Source organism: Cornus florida, unplaced genomic scaffold (assembly GCF_030987335.1).
Source record: "Cornus florida cultivar Cherokee Brave unplaced genomic scaffold, ASM3098733v1 CherokeeBrave_3.0.0_Hap2_Chr02, whole genome shotgun sequence".
Taxonomy (NCBI): Eukaryota; Viridiplantae; Streptophyta; class Magnoliopsida; order Cornales; family Cornaceae; genus Cornus; species Cornus florida.
This window is the reverse complement of record NW_026775572.1, coordinates 74,709,753-74,735,086: the sequence shown is the minus strand read 5'-3', so window position 1 is coordinate 74,735,086 and position 25,334 is coordinate 74,709,753. Positions and strand designations below refer to the sequence as shown.

Below are 25,334 nucleotides of genomic sequence, written 5' to 3'. Positions count from 1 at the left end.
AGGGAGGAGTTGACTTTATTCTATTCAGACTATTTGGTTAATAAACGTGGCTGTGGATTATATTCCTAACCAAATATTAGATAGCTGGATGTTTTCAAAATCATCTTTGGTGGCTGAATGATTTTACTCTCTTTAAGTACTCTCAAGTGACATTGGATGGAAATTCCTTACTTGTGTGATGAACCACGGTTCATCGCTTTACTGATCCTTTTCTTTTTATTTTAGTTGATCCTGGGGAATTTTCTTCCAAGTAATCAGAATGAGCCAAAACCCAAAAAGCAGAAATTTGAGACTAAAGCAGCTACAACTGCTCCAAGCTCTACTGCTAATCCTTCTAATGTGGAGAAGCATCAAAATTCAGCAGCCCAAATTTTGAATTTTGCTTCACCTTCTACATTTGGGACGGATAATTGGGCCGACATGCAGACCATACCCAGGGAAGTCCACCACCGACAACATATCTTTGCATGGAGAAAAACTAATCTTTGATGAGTACAGGTTAGTTTCCATGATGTTGAGGATTCCACTATATCGTACATGAACAGGGTATCCTCTATTATGGAACCTGATCTACACTGCTTCAATTTATGGCAGGTGCGCACCAGTAATTAAAAAATCCACTATAAATGCTTTATATTTTAACTACTACTTTTCTGAGAAGTTGTATATATGATATAACCCGCAAACCAAAGTTGGATGGTCGCCCCATGAGTGGAGACATTGGATGAGGTGCCACAAGGGAAGCAACTGCATTTGTCGTTCGCTTGGCTGCTACTAAAGACAGACCTCGAGGTATGTACATTTATATGATGAATATGGTTTTAAGTTCATATATTACCTTTGGTTCACATCAACTCTTTCCATATTATAGGTTTTCTTCAGTTGGCGGGTGGTACTAATGTTCACACGATAAACGGGTTGAAGAAAGAGGGACTTTTCCAGAACACATCCATAGTTAGTATATATCTTGCATCATCTTTTGTACTTTTTTTTTTTCCTCCCTTTTATCTTATCACATTTTAGCATTCTTCGTTGTATCTTTTTTTCTTTTGGTTTCTAACTTTTATTTTTATTTATTTATTTTTTATTAGTAGATGAACTATTTCCTGTGAATTTCATTAGTCCAAAGGATACTTTAATTGGCGGGGTTGCTTATGGTGGCTATGCACGGAAGGTTAATCTTATTTTCAATGATCATGGGCACTTAAAAAAATACACTTCTAATTGCGAGTACATTTATCTTCACTTTAAAAGACTTACTAAATTGTTCAATACTGAAATTATATACAATAATCTTCTATTTGCCCTATAACCGTATCAATTTGTTCTATTCTCGGATTGTTGTAAGGGTTTTAAATTCCATGGAATCCCGGCATGGACTTGCTTGCATTGAGGAATATCCAGAGCATCTTTTTACGGCACTAAAAGAAGCCCTTGCTTTGGTTGGTACCGTCAAATGCTACAGCAAGGGTTCTATGGACGGATCAAAATAGTCTCCGGCGCAACAGTAAATCTGTTGCAGCCGATGCACAGTACATGAACAGTAAATTCGTAGATGAACAGTAAAACGCGTTAAAAAATAATGAACAGTAAAAGCGTATAGTATATATATTTGGATACTGCCTGTTACAGATACTACCTACTATATTATACGTATGGGCCTACCAAATAAGAAGAAAAAAGGGGTAAAACTTGAGTTTCATTTCAATTTCAAAAAGGCCCGCGATTTTTTTTCATTTTTTGATCTTCTTCGCCTCATTTCAGTTGCTTTCTGTCTCTCCCTCTCTCTCTCTCTCTCTCCCTCCACAATCCCAATAGAAAAGTGATCACAGAGTATATTGTGATTCATTTTTTTCTCATCACAAAAATAGAAAGCTAACTTGTGAACTGGTTGAGGGGGTTCATTTGAATCTGAAGGCCAAGTTGAGGCGTATTGTAAAGATGATCCATTTTTTTCTCTTCACAAAGTAGAAGCTAAACTTGTGGACTTGTTAATTCTCTTCTTTGGAAGTGAAGGCAAAGTTGAGGAATTTGGTAAAGACTTTAAAACAACACATTCTCTACAACTGACTGATATTGGGTATGTTTTTTGGTTTTAATTTTTGGAGTCTATTCAATGATCTATCTGTTATTTTTCCCTAATAAAAGTTGAGTATAATATTTGCGATCGACTATTGATTCTAAATACTTGTATGAATTGATACAGTGAAATAAAGTAAAATATGAGATTTTGTATATATATATCATTGGGTAGGCATGTTAGAACAGAGTTGGGACATTGAAGTATTGGAAATAGGGATTGATTAGATTAACACGTTGGGATGTGCTGTCAATATACTTTTTTGGATTATTCAATTCAAATTAGTTCTTCCTTTTTTGTTTTGTATAATTATAAATGTTAGATTTTTTTTGAAGAGATACGTATATCAATTTATATGTTGAAATATAAATTTCATTGATCAGGCATGTTAGAGCAGAGTTGGGATTTTGTAGTGTTAGAGATTAGGATTATTCATATTGACATGTTGGGACGTGTACTTGAAACACATTTTGGGAATATTCAAGTCAAATCAATTATTCCCTTTTTTGCATTGTATAATGAAAAATGTTATAATTTATTTGAAGAGATAGGTGTATAAATTCCTATGTTGATATGAATTGTAAAAAAAAAAAAAAAAAAAAAAAAAAAAAAAAAAAAAAAATTAAATTGATTTTGTATATATTTCATTGCTCAAGCATGTTAGGATATAGTTGGGATCTAGTAAGCTTAGAGATGGGGATTATTCACATTAGTTTTTGGGATTATTCAATTCAAATCAGTTCTTCCCTTTTTTGCATTGTATAATTATAAATGTTAGATTTTATTTTAAGAGATACGTGTATCAATATTCATATGTTGAAATGAAGTTTAAAAAGAAAAAACACAAAAGTGATGTTGCATGTATTTCATTGGTGAGGCATGTTAGAACATAGTTAGGATGTTGCTGTCTTAAACATGGGGATTATTCACATTAACCTATTGGAACGTGCTCTTCATATAGTTTTGGGGATTATTCAATTTAAATCAGTTGTTCCCTTTTTTGTATTGTATAGTTATAAATGTTATATTTTTGGAAGAGATGTTTTATGCAGTTCATTGCTGATATATGACCAAACTAAGTTGGGATGTGCAACTCTTAAGTGGTCATTGGTGTTCCTATATTTTAAATTTAAGCTTTTCTATTATCTTGTGTATTTTATATACGTACAACAAGTTAGAAAGAGGAAATTTCACTTGAATTATGTTACTTGAATTATGTTGTAGGTTAAAAATTTTACTCCTTTCGATGGAAGATGAAATGATAGATATTGAAGACACAACAAATGCTATAGTTATAGAGCCCCAAGTGAATCAAGGGAAACCAAGGTTTAAGATGGAGTTTGATACGGAACAAGACGCATACGAATTTTATAATGCATATGGGGGTAGAGTTGGATTTAGCATCCAGAGGGAGTATTTTAATAATAGCCGTAAAACTGGGAAACTTTTAACGAGATTGTTTACTTGTTGCAAGGAGGGTGTTAGGAAGAAGGATAGAAGGGACAAACATATAAAGACTCCGCGAGCTGAAACAAGAACTGGTTACGGTGCACGAATGCATATTAAATATGATGAAGCAAAGGGAAAGTACTTAGTTGATAATTTTGTAGATAGTCACAACCATCCCTTGATAATTGATTAATGCACCCACATGATGTCGTCGTAGAGATGTATTTCTAGCGTCCTGGCCATTGATGTGGACTTGGCTTCAGAGTCAGGTATTGCAGCTCATAATTCATATGAGTTAATGGCAAGGCAAGCTGGTTGTAAAGAATCAGTTGGATACATTAAGCTGAACCAACAAAATTATATAAGGACCCGCAGACAGAATGAGCTTCAATATGGTGAGGCAGCATGGCTCACCAATTATTTTGTCACTCATGCTTGTGATGATCCTTCATTTTTCTATGCCTTACAGTTGGATGCTGAACAGATGATAACCAATATATTCTGGGCAGATCCTAAAATGATAACTGATTATGGCCATTTTGGAGATGTTGTAACTTTCGACACTACGTACAAACTTGTACATGGCAACCGTCCCTTTGCATTGTTTTGGGGTGTAAATCAACACCGGGAGACGGCTGTATTCGGGGCATGTAATGACCCGGATTTTTCGGATAAATTTTTTCCGTTGTCTTTTCCCTTTTGAGTTTGGTTTCTTGTCGATTAGTGTCGTCTCGAGTGCTCTGGAGTGATTTTCGAGACTCTTTTCTTTGGATTAACAACTTTCTTTAAGGACCGAGTCATTTCCACATTTTTCGTTTTTCGACACTATTCATTTTTCTTCATTTTCCCTATTCCGTCTTTTTCCCTATTTCGTCTTTTCCTCGTTTGGCACTTTGTTTGCGTAACCACACTTCTTGTGTTCGGAGTTGGTTTTTGACTTCACGTATCTTCATTCCCAATGATTTCTATGAGATACGTATCTTTACTTTCGTGAGAAAGAACTCTGGTTGCTCCCGATGTCCATAGGGGCATAATTGCAAAGTTCTTTGGAAACTTTTTCTTTTCTTGGGGTGTTTTCCATAAATATCTTTTGAATATATTTTATTTCAGGGGTATCTAAGAAAATTTTCATTCTGGGGCAGTTTCGCAGTTTTCACTTCTTGGAGGGTCATTATGCAATTAATGAAAGTTAATACTCAATGCCTTGTTTTGAGCTTGGATCCTCGTACGGGATTCATTTTCACATTTCGTCGAGTCGTGGACTCTTAGAATTTCCTCCTGGACGATGTTTTCCAGTTTCAGGGTTTCTAGCCCCGGTTTGCGCCAAACTTGTTTTAGGCATAACTCTCTGCTCGAGACTCAGTTTTCGATGTTGTTTCTTCCGTTGATCATATTTTGTCATTTGGAATCTTTTTTGTTCACAGAGTTTTGCCATTTGAGCGCGTCTGCATGAATTCCACTTTTCTGGACCCGGCGGGGCCTGTTCGGGGCACTTTTTAAGTTTTTCTATAAATAGGAGGTCTTAGAAAGAAAAATCAGATTTTTCTCTCTCTATCCTCTCTCATGGCCGGTCCAAGCTCCATCCATGGCTGCCATCTTCTCTCTCCTCTTTTGGACTTCTTCCCTTCATTAAAAAGTGGTGATGTCTTTGTGTTTATTGCTCCCCTCGACGAGGCCTTCGATTCCAGCCGATTCAAATCTCGTTTTTACCATTTCTTGAGTTCGGGTTTGAAGTCAAGTTGTGTTTTTGATGGGGCTTCCTTAAGATTCATGTTCGTGGTGTTGTCCCCGACAAAAACCTAGGAGTTTCATCAGATTCGGAGCTGATTTATTTTGGTGGGGATTTGAGATTTCATCTCAAATGGAGGTAGGGAATGTTTTAGGATTTTATAAGTGTTGTATTTTGTGTTTTCCATGTTTATACAACCTATATGCATGCCATGTATCAAATCTAGGAAATTTGAAACATTTAATTTTCATGATAATGAGAAACTTGGTTTTGAATTGTGGCATGGTAGAAACTCTTGTTTTAATATGTTGGTTAACATATATTAAATTGGAATTAATTAAATAAGAATTGCTCTTTTTAATTAATATTTATCTTTTGTGAAAGATTAAAGTTCATGGCCATACCTTGCATGGAATTGAGTTGTGTTATGCTTCTAAATTAAGTTTTGGCATGTTTGTTAACATAATTTAATGTGAGAGCATTTGGTTGAGTTTGGAAATCTAGAGACTTTAATTAAGGGAATTAATTAAAATCTATTTTGGTAGTTTCATGGGCCTAATTAAACTTGTGTGTGAATATATGTAACGACCATGATATGTCTATTAACATATATTAAATTGGGGCCAATTGGAAATGATTTGAAATCTAGAGAGTTTAATTATTTTGATGTAATTAAATTCTATCTTGTGTATCCATGGATCTAATCATGTTTTACAAGTTGTTTCAATTTTAAGAGCATGGATTTAGACTTATGATGTATTCACTAGATTGTGTTATATGCATTGAAGACCATTGTTGTTAAGTTTATATTCATGAGAGTATGTTTCTAATATAAATATATTGTTGGCTTGTGATTTCGTAGCATTATGGATATGAAATGCTTATTATGCACAATTGAGAGTTATATTGCTAACTTATTACTATGTAGTAGTAATATGTATAAGTTATGAACTTATTTGGCTTATTTTGGAATCTTGGAACATTGTTGAGTTAAGATGGCTAGGGTTTGGCTCTAGTACGAGGACGTAAGTCCTCTAAGTCATTGAGATAGTGCGCACTTAGGGTGGTCTTCCCTGCGGGTTAGTGCCCGGAATAACCATTGAGGTCTCGGCAGAATTCCGAGCGTGATGTCCAAGTATTCCACTGTTTGTTTTCGCATTCAATTCCAAGTTGACAATCATGTTTACCAAGTTAACTTGTGGTTTTGGCTATTGGTGATTTTGATGTTGTTAAGTACATCCATTCTAAATTGATATATTTAGTTGATTTCACACTTTTAGATTTCTAGTTGATAACCTAGAGAATCTATGTCTTGATGTGTGGTATTAGATATTCTAATTATGCTAAATTGTTATATTTAGTTGATGTTGCATTTTAGACTTCAAGTTGATAACCTTGAGAATCTATATGTTATTGCTTTGTGTAAGCATGCTCCTATGTTGTTGCTTTGTGTAAACATGCTCCTATGTTGTTGCTTTGTGTAAGCATGAACCTATGTTGCTAAAATTGCATGAATGAGGTGATTGATGCAAGATATGATCTTAGGTAGCTAGGATACTCCTTGAGTCTCACCTTTAACATAGACGTTGGGTGGAATGAACCACAATGATTAAATCATGCAACTTGTAAAACGTAGGTCGATGCATGCTCATTTCCTACGAGTGGCTTTATGTTACTCACCCCTACGATACTGGGGCATATTTCAGGTTCAAGAATCAAAGTTGAGGTCTTCATTATGCTTAGATGGTTTATGGACTTGGAGACTTCCACTTTTGTGAAGGTTGACTTGGAATGCCAATTATAGTCTTATATGTCAACATGTGTACATTTGACTCCTTATATGTAATGTGTACATGAGTACACTCTTTACGATGTATTTGACATATATGAGATAAGGCCGGAGGCCAATGACATGTAAATTATATCCTATGTAAATTTTGACTTCATGAATTATTATGAAAGTATTGTAAAATATTGAGTTTTTGATTCACCATGTTTGCATTGGGTGTGGTAATTCCATTTTGATTCTTCCATTAGCATTCATTCACCATGTATGAAGTGTGGCCAAGGGCCAAGCGGCATTTTGAAACCATTTCATAGTTTTGAATTCCAAGTTTTCGTTCCAAACTTCATTTTTGGCATTTTGGCCGTTGGGGGGTCATATATTGCATCGGCCATATTTTTTGTCCATGGACCATTGTAGCACATCTTACTAGTTAAGTTACGGTTGTGTGCATGGTCGTTTCCGGGCAAAGCTTCTTTTTTGGTGAAATGAGCCACCTACGGACTCATTTTACACTTTTGTTGCATTTTCTGACCTAAGGGTATTTTAAGAATTTACTTTAGGAAATAAATTCTGTTCTTCATATGGTTGAATAGAAAATATGATTTTAGGGGGGGTTTCTTTTTCGTGTTTTTCCAGAAAATGCCATCTTGGCATCGGAAATCGCATCCGAAGTTCAGCTCTCAGTTTTTTAATTTAGCAGCTTTTTGGACCCTCTGGACCGGTTTTCTTGGGAGGGAATTTTGGGTATTTTAAATTGCGTATTTTTTTATTTTTCCCATTGGTCACGTAGAAATCTCGATTCTAAGGGAGGTTTCTTCTTTGAGTTTTTCCAGAAAATGTCATCTTGGCCCTCAAATTTCCATTTTTCCCGGAAAAACCCCTGCTGCCAGGTTTTTTGGGCTGCCCATTCTGCCTCCTTCACATGTAAACGGTTACGAGGGGTTTCGTAACCGGTTACATGTGCATGGGTAGTGTGTTTCTTGTGATTTTTGGCTTCCTAACCGGTTAGAAAGGTCTCCTAACCGGTTAGATGTTCTTGGTTGCCATCTTTTTGGCCGTTTTGCCCCTTCTTTTTCCGTTAGCCATATCTTCTTCATCCAGACTCCGAATCAACCAATTTTTGAGTCTAAGTTCATTGATTTTTTGTTGTCTTTGCAATGGTGTGCTCAGTGGCACCCACTTTTAGGCTGGAAATGATGATTTTGCCCCTAGGTGCATTCTTGTCCGTTTTTGAAATGTTGTTTCCGCATTTGATTCCTTTGGGTCCCGTGACCTCGTTGAGGGTCACAATGGTGTCTTAGAGTCATGTTGTATCTCTAAAGACCGTTGTTTATCTTTTGCTTCCGCATTTTGGATCCGTTATCGGTTCATCTTTCGGTTCATCACTGACGCACCGGGTTGAAAAACTTGGGCTGTCACAAGTGGTATCAGAACTCCTAGGTTTGAAAACCTTTGGACGACGGGTTTTGGGTGCATATCATGCTTTTGTTGCCATACTCTATCTATTTATATGCTTTATGATAACATGTTTATGTGTTTACGTGCTACATGTTGTATGCCGTTTGTTTAACATTGTTTTATTCTAATGTAAAGAGCATGACATGTGACGTATGCTAGATTAGAATTGTATATGCATAATTGTGTTGTATACTTGGCATGACACGGGATTGGTCATTGAAGCACGATTTGAGGTTGATGGTGATTGTAGTCATAGTCTCGTGGTGATGTAGGTTGTTGTCGACCTAGCATTGGTTTTGAGGTAGGTGGATGGTCACCTTTTGTTTGGGCTCTTATGAGATGAGTCATTTGGCGTAACCGTAGTGGTGGATTTATTGGTTTTGGGCCATTATGAGGTTATGGACCTCTTAGGATCCTCGATTGTTCAGGATGATTCCTCTAGAACTTGCGTTTTTTCGTGGGCGGGTACGTTTGTGGGCGGGTGCATGGCACTGTCATGCTACCGTACTGGCGAGCTATAAGTGCAGTTCGGATGGAATCAGGGTTGGTTTCCATTTTGATAGGCGTTGTCCTTTCGATCGATGATGATGATGGTTGTTTTGGAGATCAGTCGTAGTGATCGATCTGATTGGTGTTGGTATGGCTGTAGTTGCCATTTTCCTTCAGGAGTTCTTGTCTGATGACGCTTTTGGGATAAAGTCGATTGATTGATGTTACGGATAGTGAGAACACCGTACTGTTAGTGTCACTTATAGTATCACCTCTAGATTCTGATATGGACTGTTAAAGTCTTACCATTGTGGTAAGGGCTCACGTTTGCTTTGAGACAGGTTGTTGTCGCATTGGTTTTGGAGACAGTTTATGACTAGGAATTGTCCTTTCCTTTCTTAGGCACTCTAGGATACGATGTCCATAGGGTTCATTATTGCATCATGTTGTCTTATGTAGTTTCGTTTACTACCATGTTAGTAGTATGATTTATGATATTGTAATGCATGAGTAGGTGGAGGTGTATCCACATTTGCCTTCTTGTTGTGTGGCATTAGCATGCCTTCTTTATATGCTTAGAGATGCCATGTTGTTACTGTATTTTTGTGACATGCTTTTGTGCTTACATGGAGACATGTTGCATGTACCTTTGATTTTTATCTATGTGAGTAGATTTTCTTTCTGGTAGTTGCATTCCTTGTCATATATATGACTTCCAGGTTCGGTTTTCCCATTCGTTTCCCTTGGTCGTACATAGTGTGTATGCGGATTTCCACAAGGGTTTTGTGTTGGTTCGTGTAAGGGACTTCACAAGGAGTGAGTCTCTTCTTTTCGTTGTGTTGTGCACTATTTTAGGGTTGGTTGGTCCATGAGAATCATCGTTGTTGTCTTGAGTCCTTGGTGAGGATTTGTTGGATTTTGGTCGGCTTACTTCCATTTAGGGGGTGAAGTCTTTAACCTTGTTGTCTTTCGTTTCAGAGACAGAGTCGAGGTGTTGTCCTTTTTAGGACTGGTAGCTCCCTTTCTTTCGTGTCTTTCATTGGCGAGTTTCTGCCGTAGTTGTTGACGGAGTTGTAGTGTTCAGAGTGAGTTAATTAGTGTGAGATCATTTTATGGGGACTTGTGTCCATATCATTGAGGATTTATTTGATTGTCAGGTGAGCTCGATGCTCTTTTGAGAATGTCTTTTGGAGACTTGTTTCCATTTTGGAGACCTGGATGTGGTTAACTTCTAGGAGAAGTTTTGGAGGATTGTTGTTGGATATGGCTTGTTGTGGAGTTTCTCGTCCTAGTTATGACTAGGCATAGTTTTGAAGAATCGTAGTTCTGATGATTGGTTGTGAATCAAAAAATTGAGGAATTTTGATTTAGCTTGGTGTTGCCAAGCATGGTTTTGAGAGATTCATCTTGTGACCTTGGTTGTTGGCATTTTGATGTGTGTGCCACTTGGTGGATTTGTATTTTGAGGACTTAGTTATCCATGATAGGGATGTGGATCTGATGTTTGATCATAGTGATTGGTCATGTAGTTGATCAGTTTCATGGAGAAATGTAGGCTTTCGATGAAATGCCTTATGGTGAGGTTCGTTTTGATCTCTGCAAGTTTTGATTTGCTTGTCAGGTTTTGGATTCTTGATTAATGTTGTTAATAGGGGTATTTTGAGACATTGGAGATGTTGGTTTTACTGTATTGAGGATTTGGGGCCTTAAGCATAGCGGTACCTATAGCATTATTGTCAAAGTTCTGGGATTGGCCAGAATGGTCTGGCCAGACATCTTTGGACCATATCTCAACTCTCACAAAATGTTGGTCTCTGTAGTGCTTTTGGCAATGATCATTTTTGACATTGATGTCATTTGTATCGAGAGGTTTTATGGGTAGACCTAATGGGTGGCAGGTTATGAATTAGTGCTTTATACTGTCATGCTACCGTACGAGTTATGTGTTGTAGGCGAGTACTAGTTGCCGTCGATGCTACCTTACTGACGAGTAAGTGTGGGCGGGCACTAGATACTGTCATTGCTACCACACATTCGAATACGTCGTGAGCGAGTTCTGGTCGCTATTCGTACTACCACGTTGTGTTTCTTCTGTACCCTGATTTGATATGTGGTTATCTTGGAGTTCTTTTGGTGGTTGTTTTTGGTTCCTTATGATGGTTTGTCAAGAGGGACGCTTACGGTTGTTGTTTTCTGTTCTTTTGTCTGACCTTGGGTTCTCTGTGTGAGTTCAGACTTGTCGTGTGGCCATGTGGTAACTTTTCCCTTGAGGGGTTGTCTTGTCATGAGCACACGGGTGCAATTGACAGTGGTTTGTGTGTTCCTTTCAGTCTCGAGGTCACTGGTGTAGCGCGTTGTAAGGGATACTCAGAGATGTACACTGTAGTTGTCCTGGTTTCACTTTCTGTTTCATTGGGCTGGGTTTAGGGGACGAAATCCCTTTAAGGTGGGAAGGTTGTAATGACCCGGATTTTTCGGATAAATTTTTTCCGTTGTCTTTTCCCTTCTGAGTTTGGTTTCTTATCGATTAGTGTCGTCTCGAGTGCTCTGGAGTGATTTCCGAGACTCTTTTCTTTAGATTGACAACTTCTTTTGAGGACCGAGTCATTTCCATATTTTTTGTTTTTTGACACTATTCACTTTTCGTCCTTTTCCCTATTCTGTCTTTTTCCCTATTTCGTCTTTTCCTCGTTTGGCACTTTGTTTGCCTAACCACACTTCTTGTGTTCGGAGTTGGTTTCTGACTTCACGTATCTTCATTCCCAATGATTTCTATGAGATACGTATCTTTACTTTCGTGAAAAAGAACTCTAGTTGCTCCCGGTGTCCATAGGGACATAAACGCAAAGTTCTTTGGAAACTTTTTCTTTTCTTGGGGTGTTTTCCATAAATATCTTTTGAAGATATTTTATTTCAGGGGTATCTAAGAAAATTTTCATTCTGGGGCAGTTTCGTAGTTTTCACTTCTTGGAGGGGTCATTGTGCAATTAATGAAAGTTATTACTCAATGCCTTGTTTTAAGCCTGGATCCTCGTACGGGATTCATTTTCACATTTCATCGAGTCGTGGACTCTTAGAATTTCCTCCTGGACGATGCTTTCCAGTTTCAGGGTTTCTGGCCCCGATTTGCGCCAAACTTGTTTTAGGCATAACTCTCTGCTCGGGACTCAGGTTTCGACGTTGTTTCTTCCGTTGATCATATTTTGTCATTTGGAATCTTTTTCATTCACGAAGTTTTCCCATTTGAGTGCGTCTGCATGAATTTCACTTTTCCGGACCCGGCGAGGCCCGTTCGGGGCACTTTTTGAGTTTTTCTACAAATAGGAAGTCTTAGAAAGAAAAATCAAATTTTTCTCTCTCTGTCCTCTCTCATGGTGGGTCCAGATTTTTCTCTCTCTGTCCTCTCTCATGGCCGGTCCAATCTCCATCCATGGCTGCCATCTTCTCTCTCCTCTTTTGGACTTCTTCCCTTCATTAAAAAGTGGTGATGCCTTTGTGTTTATTGTTCCCCTCGGCGAGGCTTTCGATTCCAGCAAATTAGAATCTCGTTTTAGCCATTTCTTGAGTTCAGGTTTGAAGTCAAGTTGTGTTTTTGATGGGGCTTCCTTGAGATTCATGTTCGTGGTGTTATCCCCGACAAAACTTAGGAGTTTCATCGGATTCGGAGCTGATTTATTTTGGTGGGGATTTGAGATTTCATCTCAAATGGAGGTAGGGAATGTTTTAGGATTTTATATGTGTTGTATTATGTGTTTTTCATGTTTATACAACCTATATGCATGCCTTGTATCAAATCTAAGAAATTTGAAATATTTAATTCTTTATATAAGATTTAATTTTCATGATGATAAGAAACTTGGTTTTGAATTGTGGCATGGTAGAAACTCTTGTTTTAATATGTTGGTTAACATATATTAAATTGGAATTAATTAAATAAGAATTGCTCTTTTTAATTAATATTTATCTTTTGTGAAAGATTAAAGTTCATGGCCATACCTTGCATCGAATTGAGTTGTGTTATGCTTCTAAATTAAGTTTTGGCATGTTTGTTAACATACTTTAATTTGAGAGCATTTGGTTGAGTTTGGAAATCTAGAGACTTTAATTAAGGGAATTAATTAAAATCTATTTTGGTGGTTTCATGGGCCTAATTAAGCTTGTGTGTGAATATATGTAATGACCATGATATGTCTATTAACATATATTAAATTGGGGCCAATTGGAAATGATTTGAAATCTAGAGAGTTTAATTATTTTGATGGAATTAAATTCTATCTTGTGTATCCATGCATCTAATCATGTTTTAGAAGTTCTTTTTATTTTAAGAGCATGGATTTAGACTTGCGATGTATTCACTAGATTGTGTTATATGCATTGAAGAGCATTGTTGTTAAGTTTATATTCATGACAATATGTTTCTAATATGAATATATTGTTGGCTTGTGATTTCGTAGCATTATGGATATTAAATGTTTATTATGCACAATTGAGAGTTATATTGCTAACTTGTTACAATGTAGTAGTAATATGTATAAGTTATGAACTTATTTGGCTTATTTTGGAATCTTAGAACATTGTTGAGTTGAGATGGCTAAGGTTTGGCTCTAGTACGGGGACGTGAGTCCTCTAAGTCATTGAGATAGTGCGCACTTAGGGTGGTCTTCCCTGCGGGTTAGTGCCCGGAATAACCATTGAGGTCTCGGCAAAATTCCGAGCGTGATGTCCAAGTATTCCACTGTTTCTTTTTGCATTCAATCCCAAGTTGACAATCATGTTTACCTTGTTAACTTGTGGTTTTGGCTATTGGTGATTTTGATGTTGTTAAGTACATCCATTCTAAATTGATATATTTAGTTGATTTCACACTTTTTGATTTCTAGTTGATAACCTAGAGAATCTATGTCTTGATGTGTGGTATTAGATATTCTAATTATGCTAAATTGTTATATTTAGTTGATGTTGCATTTTAGACTTCAAGTTGATAACCTTGAGAATCTATATGTTGTTGCTTTGTGTAAGCATGCTCCTATGCTGTTGCTTTGTGTAAGCATGCTCCTATGTTGTTGCTTTGTGTAAGCATGAACCTATGTTGCTAAAATTGCATGAATAAGGTGATTGATGCAAGAAATGATCTTAGGTAGCTAGGATACTCCTTGAGTCTCACCTTTGACATAGACGTTGGGTGGAATGAACCACAATGATTAAATCATGCAACTTGTAAAACGTAGGTCGATGCATGCTCATTTCCTACGAGTGGCTTTATGTTACTCACCCCTACGATACTGGGGCATATTTCAGATACAAGAATCAAAGTTGAGGTCTTCATTATGCTTGGATTGTTTATGGACTTGGAGACTTCCACTTTTGTGAAGGTTGGCTTGGAATGCCAATTGTAGTCTTATATGTCAACATATGTACATTTGACTCCTTATATGTAATGTGTACTTGAGTACACTCTTTACGATGTATTTGACATGTATGAGATGGGGCCGGAGGCCAATGACATGTAAATTATATCCTATGTAAATTTTGACTTCATGAAATATTATGAAAGTATTGTAAAATATTGAGTTTTTGATTCACCATGTTTGCATTGGGTGTGGGAATTCCATTTTGATTCTTCCATTAGCATTCATTCACCATGTATGAAGTGTGGCCAAGGGTCAAGCGGCATTTTGAAACCATTTCATAGTTTTGAATTCCAAGTTTTTGTTCCAAACTTCATTTTTGGCATTTTGGCCGTTGGGGGGGTCATATATTGCATCGGCCATATTTTTGAGCCATGGACCATTGTATCACATCTTACTAGGTAAGTTACATTTGCGTACATGGTTGTTTCCGGGCAAAGCTTCTTCTTTGGTGAAATGGGCCACCTACGGACTCATTTTACACTTTTGTTGCATTTTCTGACCTAAGGGTATTTTAGGAATTTACTTTGGGAAATAAATTCCATTCTTCATATGGTTGAATAAAAAATATGATTTTAGGGGGCGTTTCTTTTTTGTGTTTTTCGAGAAAATGCCATCTTGGCATTGGAAATCGCATCCGAATTTCAACTCTCAGTTTTTAAATTTAGTAGCTTTTTGGACCCTCTGGACCAGTTTTCTTGGGAGGGCATTTTGGGCATTTCACATTGCGTATTTTTTTATTTGTCTTGTGTGACACGCAGAAAACTTGATTTTGAGGGGAGTTTCTTCTTTGAGTTTTTCCAGAAAATGTCATTTTGGCTCTCAAATTTTCATTTTTTCCAGAAAAACCCCTGCTGCCAGGTTTTTTGGGCTGCCCATTCTGCCTCCTTCACATGTAAACGGTTTCGAGGGGTTTCATAACCGGTTACATGTGTATGGGTAGTGTGTTTCTCGTGATTTTTGGCTTCCTAACCGGTTAGGAAGGTCTCCTAACCGGTTAGATGTTCTTGGTTGCCATCTTTTTGGCCGTTTTGCCCCTTCTTCTTCCGTTAGTCATATCTTCTTCATCCGGATTCCGAATCAAGCAATTTTTGAGTCTAAGTTCATTGATTTTTCATTGTCTTTCCAATGGTGTGCTTGGTGGTACCCACTTTTAGGCTGGAAATGACGATTTTTCCCCTAGGTGCATTCTTATCCGTTTTTGAAATGTTATTTCCGCATTTGATTCCTTTGGGTCCCATGACCTCGTTGAGGGTCACAATGGTGTCTTAGTGTCATGTTGTATCTCTAGAGACCATTTTTTGTCTTTTGCTTCTGCATTTCAGATCCGTTTTCAGATCATCTTTCGGTTCATCACTGACACACCGGGTTGAAAAACTTGGGCCGTCACAGGGTAGCCCTTATGTATGATGAGACGGCAGATTCTTTTGTGTGGTTATTTGATGCTTTTTTAAAAGCAATGTCCGGAAAGACACCAAAAACAATTTTGACTGATCAAGATGCAGCAATGGCGAAGGCTTTGATGCAGGTAACTTGAATTAAGATCTCCACTCCTTTTCATATACTGAAAATACCTGTAATGCCTAATTGATACAATGAAGTAAATAATGGAAAAATGTTTATTATTCTAACATGATTTTAGGGTTTATTTTAAATGTCATGACTCAAACATGATTTTATTTTTTTTGTCATGCCTGGTACAAAACATCATCTATGTACGTGGCATCTAATGCAAAATGAACAAAAGCATGTTGGGTTCTTGTTTAAACGTGATGAACGCATCAAAAATGTGATATCTAAATTAATGTTCGAAATTGAGGAGGATGAACAATTTATGTCAGAATGGGATTCAATGCTAAGGGTGTATGATCTTGTTGGTAACACATGGCTTGAGCATTTGTTTAGCTTGAGACATAGATGGGCCATGGCATTCGTTAAATATACGTGGTGTGCGGGAATGCGCACTACGCAATTGAGTGAAAGTTTCAATGCTTGCTTGAAGGAATGCTTATCGAGGCAACTCATTCTTCCTGATTTCTTCACCCATTTTGATAGGCTGTTGTCGGATAAGCGTTACAAGGAGTATGAAGCCGAGTACCATTTGCTGCAGAGGATTCCGTAAGTTAAATCAAAGTGTGACATGTTACTTAAAGCGGGGGAGACATACACAAATGTTATATTTCAGCTTTTCCAGGAAGAGTTTTTAACAGCATGTGTGAGTGATAATGTTAATAGTTGTAGTGACATGGATAACAATGGACAACGTGTTTATAAAGTTACTAGTCGTAATGGCATGCAACGTTCTGTGACTAGAACACTTGAGGATGAATTATCTTGTTCATGTGGTAAATTTGAAATGAATGGATTTTTGTGCAGTCATATTTTAAAAATCCTTGAGGATTGTATGAACATCACTGAATTGCCATCTCGATATATATTAAGAAGGTGGACTAGGAAAGCCAGAAATCCTAAACTTGAGGTAAGGCGACGACACAGGACCCTTTGTCGTATTTTGACCGAAATATCTTCCATTGCATCGAAAGACAACGAGGGATACAATGATTTATTAGTAAAAGCAATGGAATAGAAAAATCTGCCCAAAGAAGTTGTAGTCGTACTTTGGTTGGCAGTAGAAAGGCTGGTAAAATGCAAAATAATGGGGAGATAAAAAACAGTGGAATAATTCCCGTGGGCGTCAAGATGAAAGATACATGTAAAGGAGAAATGCGTAGGCGCAAATCTCCCATTGAGAAAAATGCCAAGAAGAAGAGCAAGTGTATGAAAAGAATAGTTGAGGTATTTACCAAAAATTTTTAGTTTACTTTTCATATTGTACTTACATTATTGTGGTCCTTCTTTTACATTAATGTTGTGGATTTATTTGTCATTTCTGGTTGTGTACTGAATCGAATAAAAATTGAATGTTATTATGTTTTAGAAAGTGAATGATAGCATGGTCTCCGAAGTGGGAGGTGGCAGTTGTAGTCAAACATATCTATTAGTCGATGTTAGTATTGTTACGACTATATCATATCCAACACTTAATTTTAGTGATAGTTGTGCAATTCATTAATTTTGTTTACAAGTTTACTGTAACCTAACAGAAGTACACAATTTTTGTTGAAGGGCAATGAAAATCTAGGTGAATGTGTACATCATCAATGTTATATGCCACCACCACCTATAATGCACAATAGGCATGCTTTCCAACCTCCGTATAGCCCCGGTATTCATTTTCCGCAACCCATTACTCCATTAAGTAACCAGGTAATTATGTTGAATCAATTGCATTGTATTAGTGGACCACGCTTTCTAGATTTAATTCCCATAATTTCTAATGAACACTATAAAATGTTGCAAAGTTCTATTGGTGATTCACAGTTGTTTTCATCTGAACTATTTAGTACTCCTTCTTCGTATGGCGAATCGTGCACGGCTAATTTGGGAAGTCAAATGGTATATATTTTAATATGATTTGTCAGCCAAACCAATATTATTATCTGTTATGAGTTATTTCTTTATTTTATCTAACAATTCCAATTTCTTTCCACGGTCATAAATAAAGACACCTACTCCCAACCTCGGGCAATTGACTTCCACTGAAATGTCGCAGCTGCCAAACTCAGAGATTAGTCGTCCAATTCAACAACAATTGTTCAAATATTGAGTAAGCAATGTTTATGTATTTTACTTTATCCATGTCAACTTCGTCTAATTCTCTGCCACTGTATCGAAAAGATAATTTTAAATTACATACATCTCTAATTGGGCTAACCAATAACTGTGGTATCTGCAGCAAGAAAACAAAGGAGGGAGCTTTTGGTTTTCTAAATTTTTGAATGAATTCGTCTGCCATAGTTAAGTGCAATTTGGCTTTGGTACTACCTCCAAATGGGAACTGGGTTGTATGGATGAAGTTTGTATATACTTCCTAGTTTAGTAGGTTAGCATAGTTAAGTTGCACCGGAGGAATTTATATTTCTGTTATTTGCCAATTGTTGTAAACAATTTTATGTATTTGTGGTTATATGCATTTGGCAATTATGGTAAACTATTGGTTTTTTTGCTTTCACTTTTCACAAGTAAATGTATAGTTTTGTAAATGATGAATCCCAACATTTTCATACTGTGCATCTCAACACACAAACTTGCTGCATCCCAACATTTTCCCAAATTGTATCCCAAATTATCCCGACTAGCTGGGACAGATGTATTGTTGCATTAAATAGAATAAGTGGAGGACTAAACTTTCGGCTAACTCACTATATTGTGAAATTAAGTCTTTAGTTTTGATGTTCATATATACTAAATTCAATATTCTCTCACCCACTATGATAATTACATACATCACTACTCAAACTGAATTGTGTAAATCAATGTTTTCCTGGTGGGTCATACAAATGTATTGTTGATAAGTGGCAGAGTAAACTTTCGGCCGGTAGTGTGACGTTCATAATTAAATCACTACTTAAACTAGATTCTCTAAAAGTTAACTTGATCATAACATCACATTAACTAAACCTTCGCAACAGTACATTCAGTCAGGGGTTTGGTAAAAAATGAAAACACAAATTCATAAGCAATACATAGGTGTATGAAGGTCTTCAAATATGATCCATTTTCATCATATCACAACTGTTAATGACATAATAATTTGAGTCAGTGCGTCACCAAAATTTACTAAAGTGCATCCCAAGTTTGTCCCTACTAGCATCCCAAAATTGGCAAACATTAGGATCCAAATAATTTCGTATGATGAATCCCAACATTTTCATATTGTGTATCTCAACACATAAAATTGCTGCATCCCAACATTTTCCCAAGTTGTATCCCAAATTATCCTCACCAGCTAGGATAGAAGTATTATTGCATTAAATAGAATAAGTGGCGGACTAATCATCAGAAGTTTCAACATTATAAAGAGATCACAATTACATCACTAATTGCTGGTCATATCAGCAACCACCAACATCAGAACTTTCAACATTATAAAAGCAGACATACTCAGTAAGGAAATGTTCTCCCACAACTAAATTATCAAATATGTTCTCAGCAAGCTCAACCAATGTGTAAATCCATTTTCATCATATCACAACTGTTAATCACATTTTATTTGTGGATATACGTCACCAAAATATTCCTACCTCGCATCCCAACATTTTCCTATTGTAAATCCCAACATTTTCGTACCTTGCGTCCTAACATTTTCCTGGTGTAAATCCCAACATTTTCCTACCTTGCATCCTAACATTTTCCTAGTGTAAATCTTAACATTTTCCTACCTTGCATTCAAAGTCATTTTCCTAGTAAGTACTTCATTGCATCAGTACTTTCACTTGAGACTTGCATTAGTACTTTCACCTATATATATATATACTACCATTATGACCGTTTGTAAACTTTGTTACCGTTGAAAACCCCTGTACGTCAAAATCCCTTATATATAGGTACAAAATTATCTGCTTTCACATACCAACTTCTATTTTCCTCAGTCTTCTATATATCTGCTTATTCCATGGCTTCATAAACCAACAGCGGTGGTCATCCAAGAACTGTAAGTACAAGTCTCTATTGCAACAAAAAACATTCCTACTTCATTGTTTTCGTCCATTATTTATATATATTTGTTATATATGGTTATATATTTTTTCACTTTGCATTTGAATACCTCGGACAGGTTAGTTCTGGTGAGTTTAGAGACCTAAGGTATGCAATTAAATATTATGGGTGTGGAGAAAAAGCAGACGTTAGAGTTACAGAGAAAGGGAAGAACACAGGGAAACTGTATTATATATGTCATCATCCACAAAAAGTATGCAGCTTTTGGGAGTGGTTCTACCCCATTTCATCCAATATCACTAAAATGGTAACTCGACCACAACACCTACCATTGAATGAAGGAATGACCGGGTATGATAATTTGGTGGAAGATGTTGATAAAATTAAATATGAATCTGGACAACTTGTATCAAGTGTAAGAGTAATTGAAGCAACACATGAATTTGTTAAGCTACTAGCTAGGGTAACACTTTTTATGAGTGTTTTAGCTTTTCTAGTATCTATGTTTGCTTTATGTAAACTTTAGGTGATGTAAGGTTAATTTTCTAGTATCTCCGACTCAATATTAATGAAATTTATTTGAATGATGTGTAAAATAGTAAACAACATAGCATGCTATCAACCCAAATGATATGTCAAGCAAGAGTCACTCTTTATTCATACGACATCCAGAAGAAGAAAATTTAAAGTGCTTATCATTGTTAACATTTCCACTACACAAAAGACATCCAGCATAAAAAAATATTAAAGTGTTTATCATTGGTAACATCTCCACTACAAAAAACAATATGTCCCATAGTCATTACAAATTGCCACATGTATAATAGAAGTGAAATAAGAGAAACGCTTCATTCAAAAGACATCCAGCAAAAAAACAAAATAAAAGTTTAGACATCCAGCAAAAAAACAAAATAAAAGTTTACAAGTACTAAATATGTACATCGTTGGTAACATTTGCATTACACAAAGTTCACAATTAGCAAATACATCCAAAATAGCAAAAATATTAACATGTCACGCTTCCTTTAATATACATCCAAAACAACAAAAATTAAAGTTCACAATTAGCAAATACACCACCATAAATAACACCAAGTACTACGACAACACAGGAGTCGCCCGAGCATGAAAACCTGAAAATGTTAGGGACAGAACTTTGTAAATGGTCAGAAATAGAAGAAAAAGTTATCAGCATGCAATAAATTAAAAGTAGGACAAATTCTGGACTACAACGCAACTAACTCTGTCAAATTATGCAAATGCCAGTCTGTACAATTCTGTTCGTCTTTCATTCAGTGAATTATACAACAATTTCAACAGAAACTCCGAACGCATTAACTCTAGCTTTTTATGCATCATTAATTTAATTGGTATCATTATTTGTTTAATGTTCTTACATTTAGGGGGTAAAAAAATATATTACATTAAACTTACTTTCACCTTCTTGGATAATATTTTGCAATCCCATAATTCCATGAACTTCATTACGAATATGCCACAAGATGTCCTAAAATATTCACAAAATGAAAAATATCTACTTAGGTAATAATAGTAAGATGCTGTGAATACTTTATAATTTAAATTTCTACTTTTGTGTAATTTAGTATACATACGCATCAGGTTGTTTCAGGATTTTCACAAGAATCCTCACTAAGTATTTTGACCACTCTTTGCCACAAGCAACCTCCATGAGCTCTTTCTATCGTACAAACATAATCATTTTGTAAGTATAGTATATAACTATAAATAAATGATAAATGTAACACAAATATGAATGGGCGTTTACCACACATAAGGCATATTGCTTATATACGTGGGGTGTTCCTTTTGAATAAATGTAATCAATCGTCTTCTCCGGATGGTTTACCACCAACAAAAACCAGTGACTTTTTATGCATGAAGGAAAGCATACCTGCATTTAGGTGAACAAACAGTTAAGGGATTGTAAAAAAAATGGGGTTTTGTCACTTAATGTAAAATAATACAAACAAAACCACTAACCATATCTGTACTGGTAAATACAGCCGGATCAGTTTTAAAGATTCTGTTGTAATCTTCCCACACCTTTCTTAGGACAACCTTGCGTTTTTCAGCTGATTTCAACACCACAACTCCGCTGTTATCCATGAATTGTACAGCATTGCTATTCAAAAATAATTTTTTTGCACATTCTCCTTGGGTATTATTCAAATAATTTCCCCAAAAATTTACAACCTAATATAATAAAACAATAAATAATAGTTGCTAAAATTTTTTAAACAATAAACCTGTCATGGAGGGTAAAACAAAAATATTCAACAAATCATCTACTCACCGCGCTAGAAACAAGGTTGGGTTCGAACAAAGTTACCATATCACATCGAAACAGGTCTTGACCATACATCACCACCAATGTTTCACTGATAAAATGAATGACAAGTTGCAAATAAAATTTGAACATATAAGACACTTTATGCTGTCCAAAACAAAAATATATATATATTATTTAATAATAAAATGAAACTAGTATTAAACATATAACACACTTTATGCTGTACAAAAGAATTTTCAACACTTACCAATCTTCATGGCCAGTAGCTGCAACATAACTTAACATTTTGGTCTAGTCTTTTTGGAGGAGAGAAGGAATATGGTCCGGGCTTTAATATCCTAGTGCCTCTTCCACACTTTTTAATATTTTCAGCAACTTCAGAGTCTGATACTGCAACTGGAAAATGGGATGGTGTAGCACTTCGCTCAAATTCTGTGTTGGGAGGGGATTCAGTTACTCTTTCATGTACGGGAAATGTCACAGCAGGGATTGTCGCAACTGATACCTGAGTTATGATTTGAGTAACAGTAGGAATTTGTATGAAAAAACAATAGGTTTGAATAAAAAAACCTTCTATTCTCAGTCAAATTACTAAAAAACTAATGGTCTACTGTGCCTTCTGCTGATTCTAATAGGTTAAAAAATCTTATAATGAGAAGTACCTAGTCAAAAATATCCAAAATAAATTGTTAGTATGTTGAAGACCTGCCATGATCATAGGACTTTGACAGAAGGTTTTGTTATTCTATAATGTCATTACTCTTACGTTTCTATTTTCTGCTATAATTTAAAAATTGGAATGATATAAATTGTTTTTTAAGTTACCACAGCTAATATACAATAATAATCACAATTCAAGCTTAAATATACAATAATAATAACATAATAGGTAATAAAGAACTAAATCAAAGCAAATAAAAAAGTAACGATCTTACAGGAACACTGGTGAAAACAACATCGTTTTGAACGACCTCTTGATCCATAATTAATCTCTCTTCCTTGCTGGGCATATCGACTCCATACATCATCTTAAATAGTCCACTGATGGGTATATCCCATGTATCGTCATCATTTAGAGTTACATGTTATTGCTCACCAATTGTCTCCATCTCCTCCGGAACAATTTGTTCCCCCTCACATGTGTAAATAGGGGGAAGTAATGTTTTCGTTCACATGTGTAAATAGGGGAGACAATGTTTTCCTTCATGCATGTATCTTCATTATTTAGAGGTGCATCTTGTTGCTCACCAATTCTATCCATCTCCTCCCGAACCAATTGTTCCCCCTCACATGTGTCAATGGGGGAGGCAATGTTTTCCTTCATGCATGTCTCTTCAACATTTAGAGCTGCATCTTGTTCATCACCAATTGTGTCCATCTTCTCCCCAACGAATTGTTCCCCCTCACATGTGTAAATGGGGGAAGTAATGTTTTCGTTCATGTATGTCTCTTTTTCATAGTCGGACGCGTCTTCCCCCTCAGCTAAACCTTCCACATCCCCATCAGCTATGCCCTCCCCACTCTTTTTACCAAACACTCTTGCTCGTTTCTGTGTACGACGCTGCCTCAACAAAGACTCTAGTCTGTGAAGCTTCTTTTTCGATTTCTTCGCATTCTGCATTATTTCCACCTGAAGATCTTTGATGTAATGCTGCATAAAGAGACAATTGTATTAATTTTAAATTGCCAACAAAATGTATTAATAGTGCGTTAACATAATTGAATGTATTTTTACCTCCAACACGGTGTCCAAACAACTATCATTGCAAGACTCAGACTGAGAGGGGGATAACCGATGTCGAGATGGTCTAACATTAGCATTCCCGCAATATGGTCTCGCCCAAATTGTGACCAACTTTTTGTATGTTATTAAAACAAAATAAGTCAATCTTCAATCATTCCCAAATGTCATTGTCATATATTGAACTGCATATTGTACAATTAAATATACATAATACAAATTATAGGTACATGCAAATAAATTAATTTTATTAATACCTGACCGTATCCAAAACCTCTCATCTCATGTTCCCATCTTAATCGTTCACAGACAAGCTTTGTGTCCCAAAATCCAAGGCTTTGGGTATCAACATTTTCATAATATGGGTATTGCACTTCACATCTCATTAAATAAAGAAGCTGAATTTCATTTAACAAAACATATGAGACATGATTAATATTAGCAAATAAAATCACTCATAAAATGATCTAACTGGTGTAAATATATCTATTAATTTATACCTGCAAGAAAATCACGCATCTAATGTACATTTGCTTCCCATCCCCATTTTCAGTAGTTTTTAACGATTTCACCAAACAATTCCGCACATAGGTGCACCAATTGTAAGATGTAATTGCATTCACATCATCAACAGCTTTCCACAAGCCTACGTGTGCATGATATCGTCCATTTGGAGACAGTACAGCTGCACAAGCAAATAATACAAACGCTCTCTTGAAATCTTTGCCAGCCTTCAAATTCTTTACCCTATCCATCAGTTGGTCCATATGTATTTCTTTATCGTTGCGATACCCACCTTCGTCTACCCAATCAGAATCAATATTTTTATAAATAGGCACTGGGATAATGCCAGCAGGTATGCCAAGAATGGACTGGACATCAATTGCATTAATGGGCAGATACACATTCTCCTCTCGAAGTCTAATCCGACATTTTTGCCCATCAAAATTTTCTACTAGTAATTGAAGAGTTTGGTTGACAAAAATGAACATTTCAGGTTAAGCATATTGCCAAAACCAATATCCTCAACATTTTTCCTCTTTCCTCTTTCAGATTGGATACTACTTCAATAAATTTCGACAAACAGCGTTAATGCCACCCAGCTTTTAATTTGAACTCTTCATTCTAAATCAAAAAATTAATTATTATTAAGAATCGGATATTATATGTTTTCAAAAAGAATCACATATCATATAAAATATTACCTTATTTTTTCAATTTATTTTCTTTCCCATCTTCTTACCTATTACAACCCTAAAAGATATGGTTTTTCAATTTGTAATGAGGTAAAGTAAGATTAAATTTTTTTTTGATGGATTGAAAT

The 25,334-nt window shown here is 36.1% G+C and overlaps 1 protein-coding gene across 1 annotated transcript; it reads left to right on the top strand.

Moving 5' to 3' along the window:
- Positions 1–3,326: 3,326 nt before the first annotated feature.
- LOC132296428 (protein FAR1-RELATED SEQUENCE 5-like) lies at positions 3,327–18,314 on the top strand. The gene is made up of 9 exons (XM_059794632.1): positions 3,327–3,667; positions 3,761–4,179; positions 15,857–15,927; positions 16,147–16,517; positions 16,635–16,878; positions 17,338–17,406; positions 17,526–17,666; positions 17,781–17,855; positions 18,258–18,314. The coding sequence occupies exons 1-9, from the start codon at positions 3,327–3,329 to the stop codon at positions 18,312–18,314; spliced, it is 1,788 nt and encodes a 595-aa protein (XP_059650615.1).
- The last annotated feature ends 7,020 nt before the right edge of the window (positions 18,315–25,334 follow it).

Excerpts from the sequence above, each read along its gene's own strand:
- LOC132296428 (XM_059794632.1), top strand. The coding sequence starts at position 3,327 with ATGGAAGATGAAATGATAGATATTGAAGACACAACAAATGCTATAGTT. Across the intron at positions 15,928-16,146 it reads TGGCGAAGGCTTTGATGCAG|CATGTTGGGTTCTTGTTTAA; the intron begins GTAACTTGAATT and ends AATGAACAAAAG. Across the intron at positions 17,667-17,780 it reads TTACTCCATTAAGTAACCAG|TTGTTTTCATCTGAACTATT; the intron begins GTAATTATGTTG and ends GGTGATTCACAG.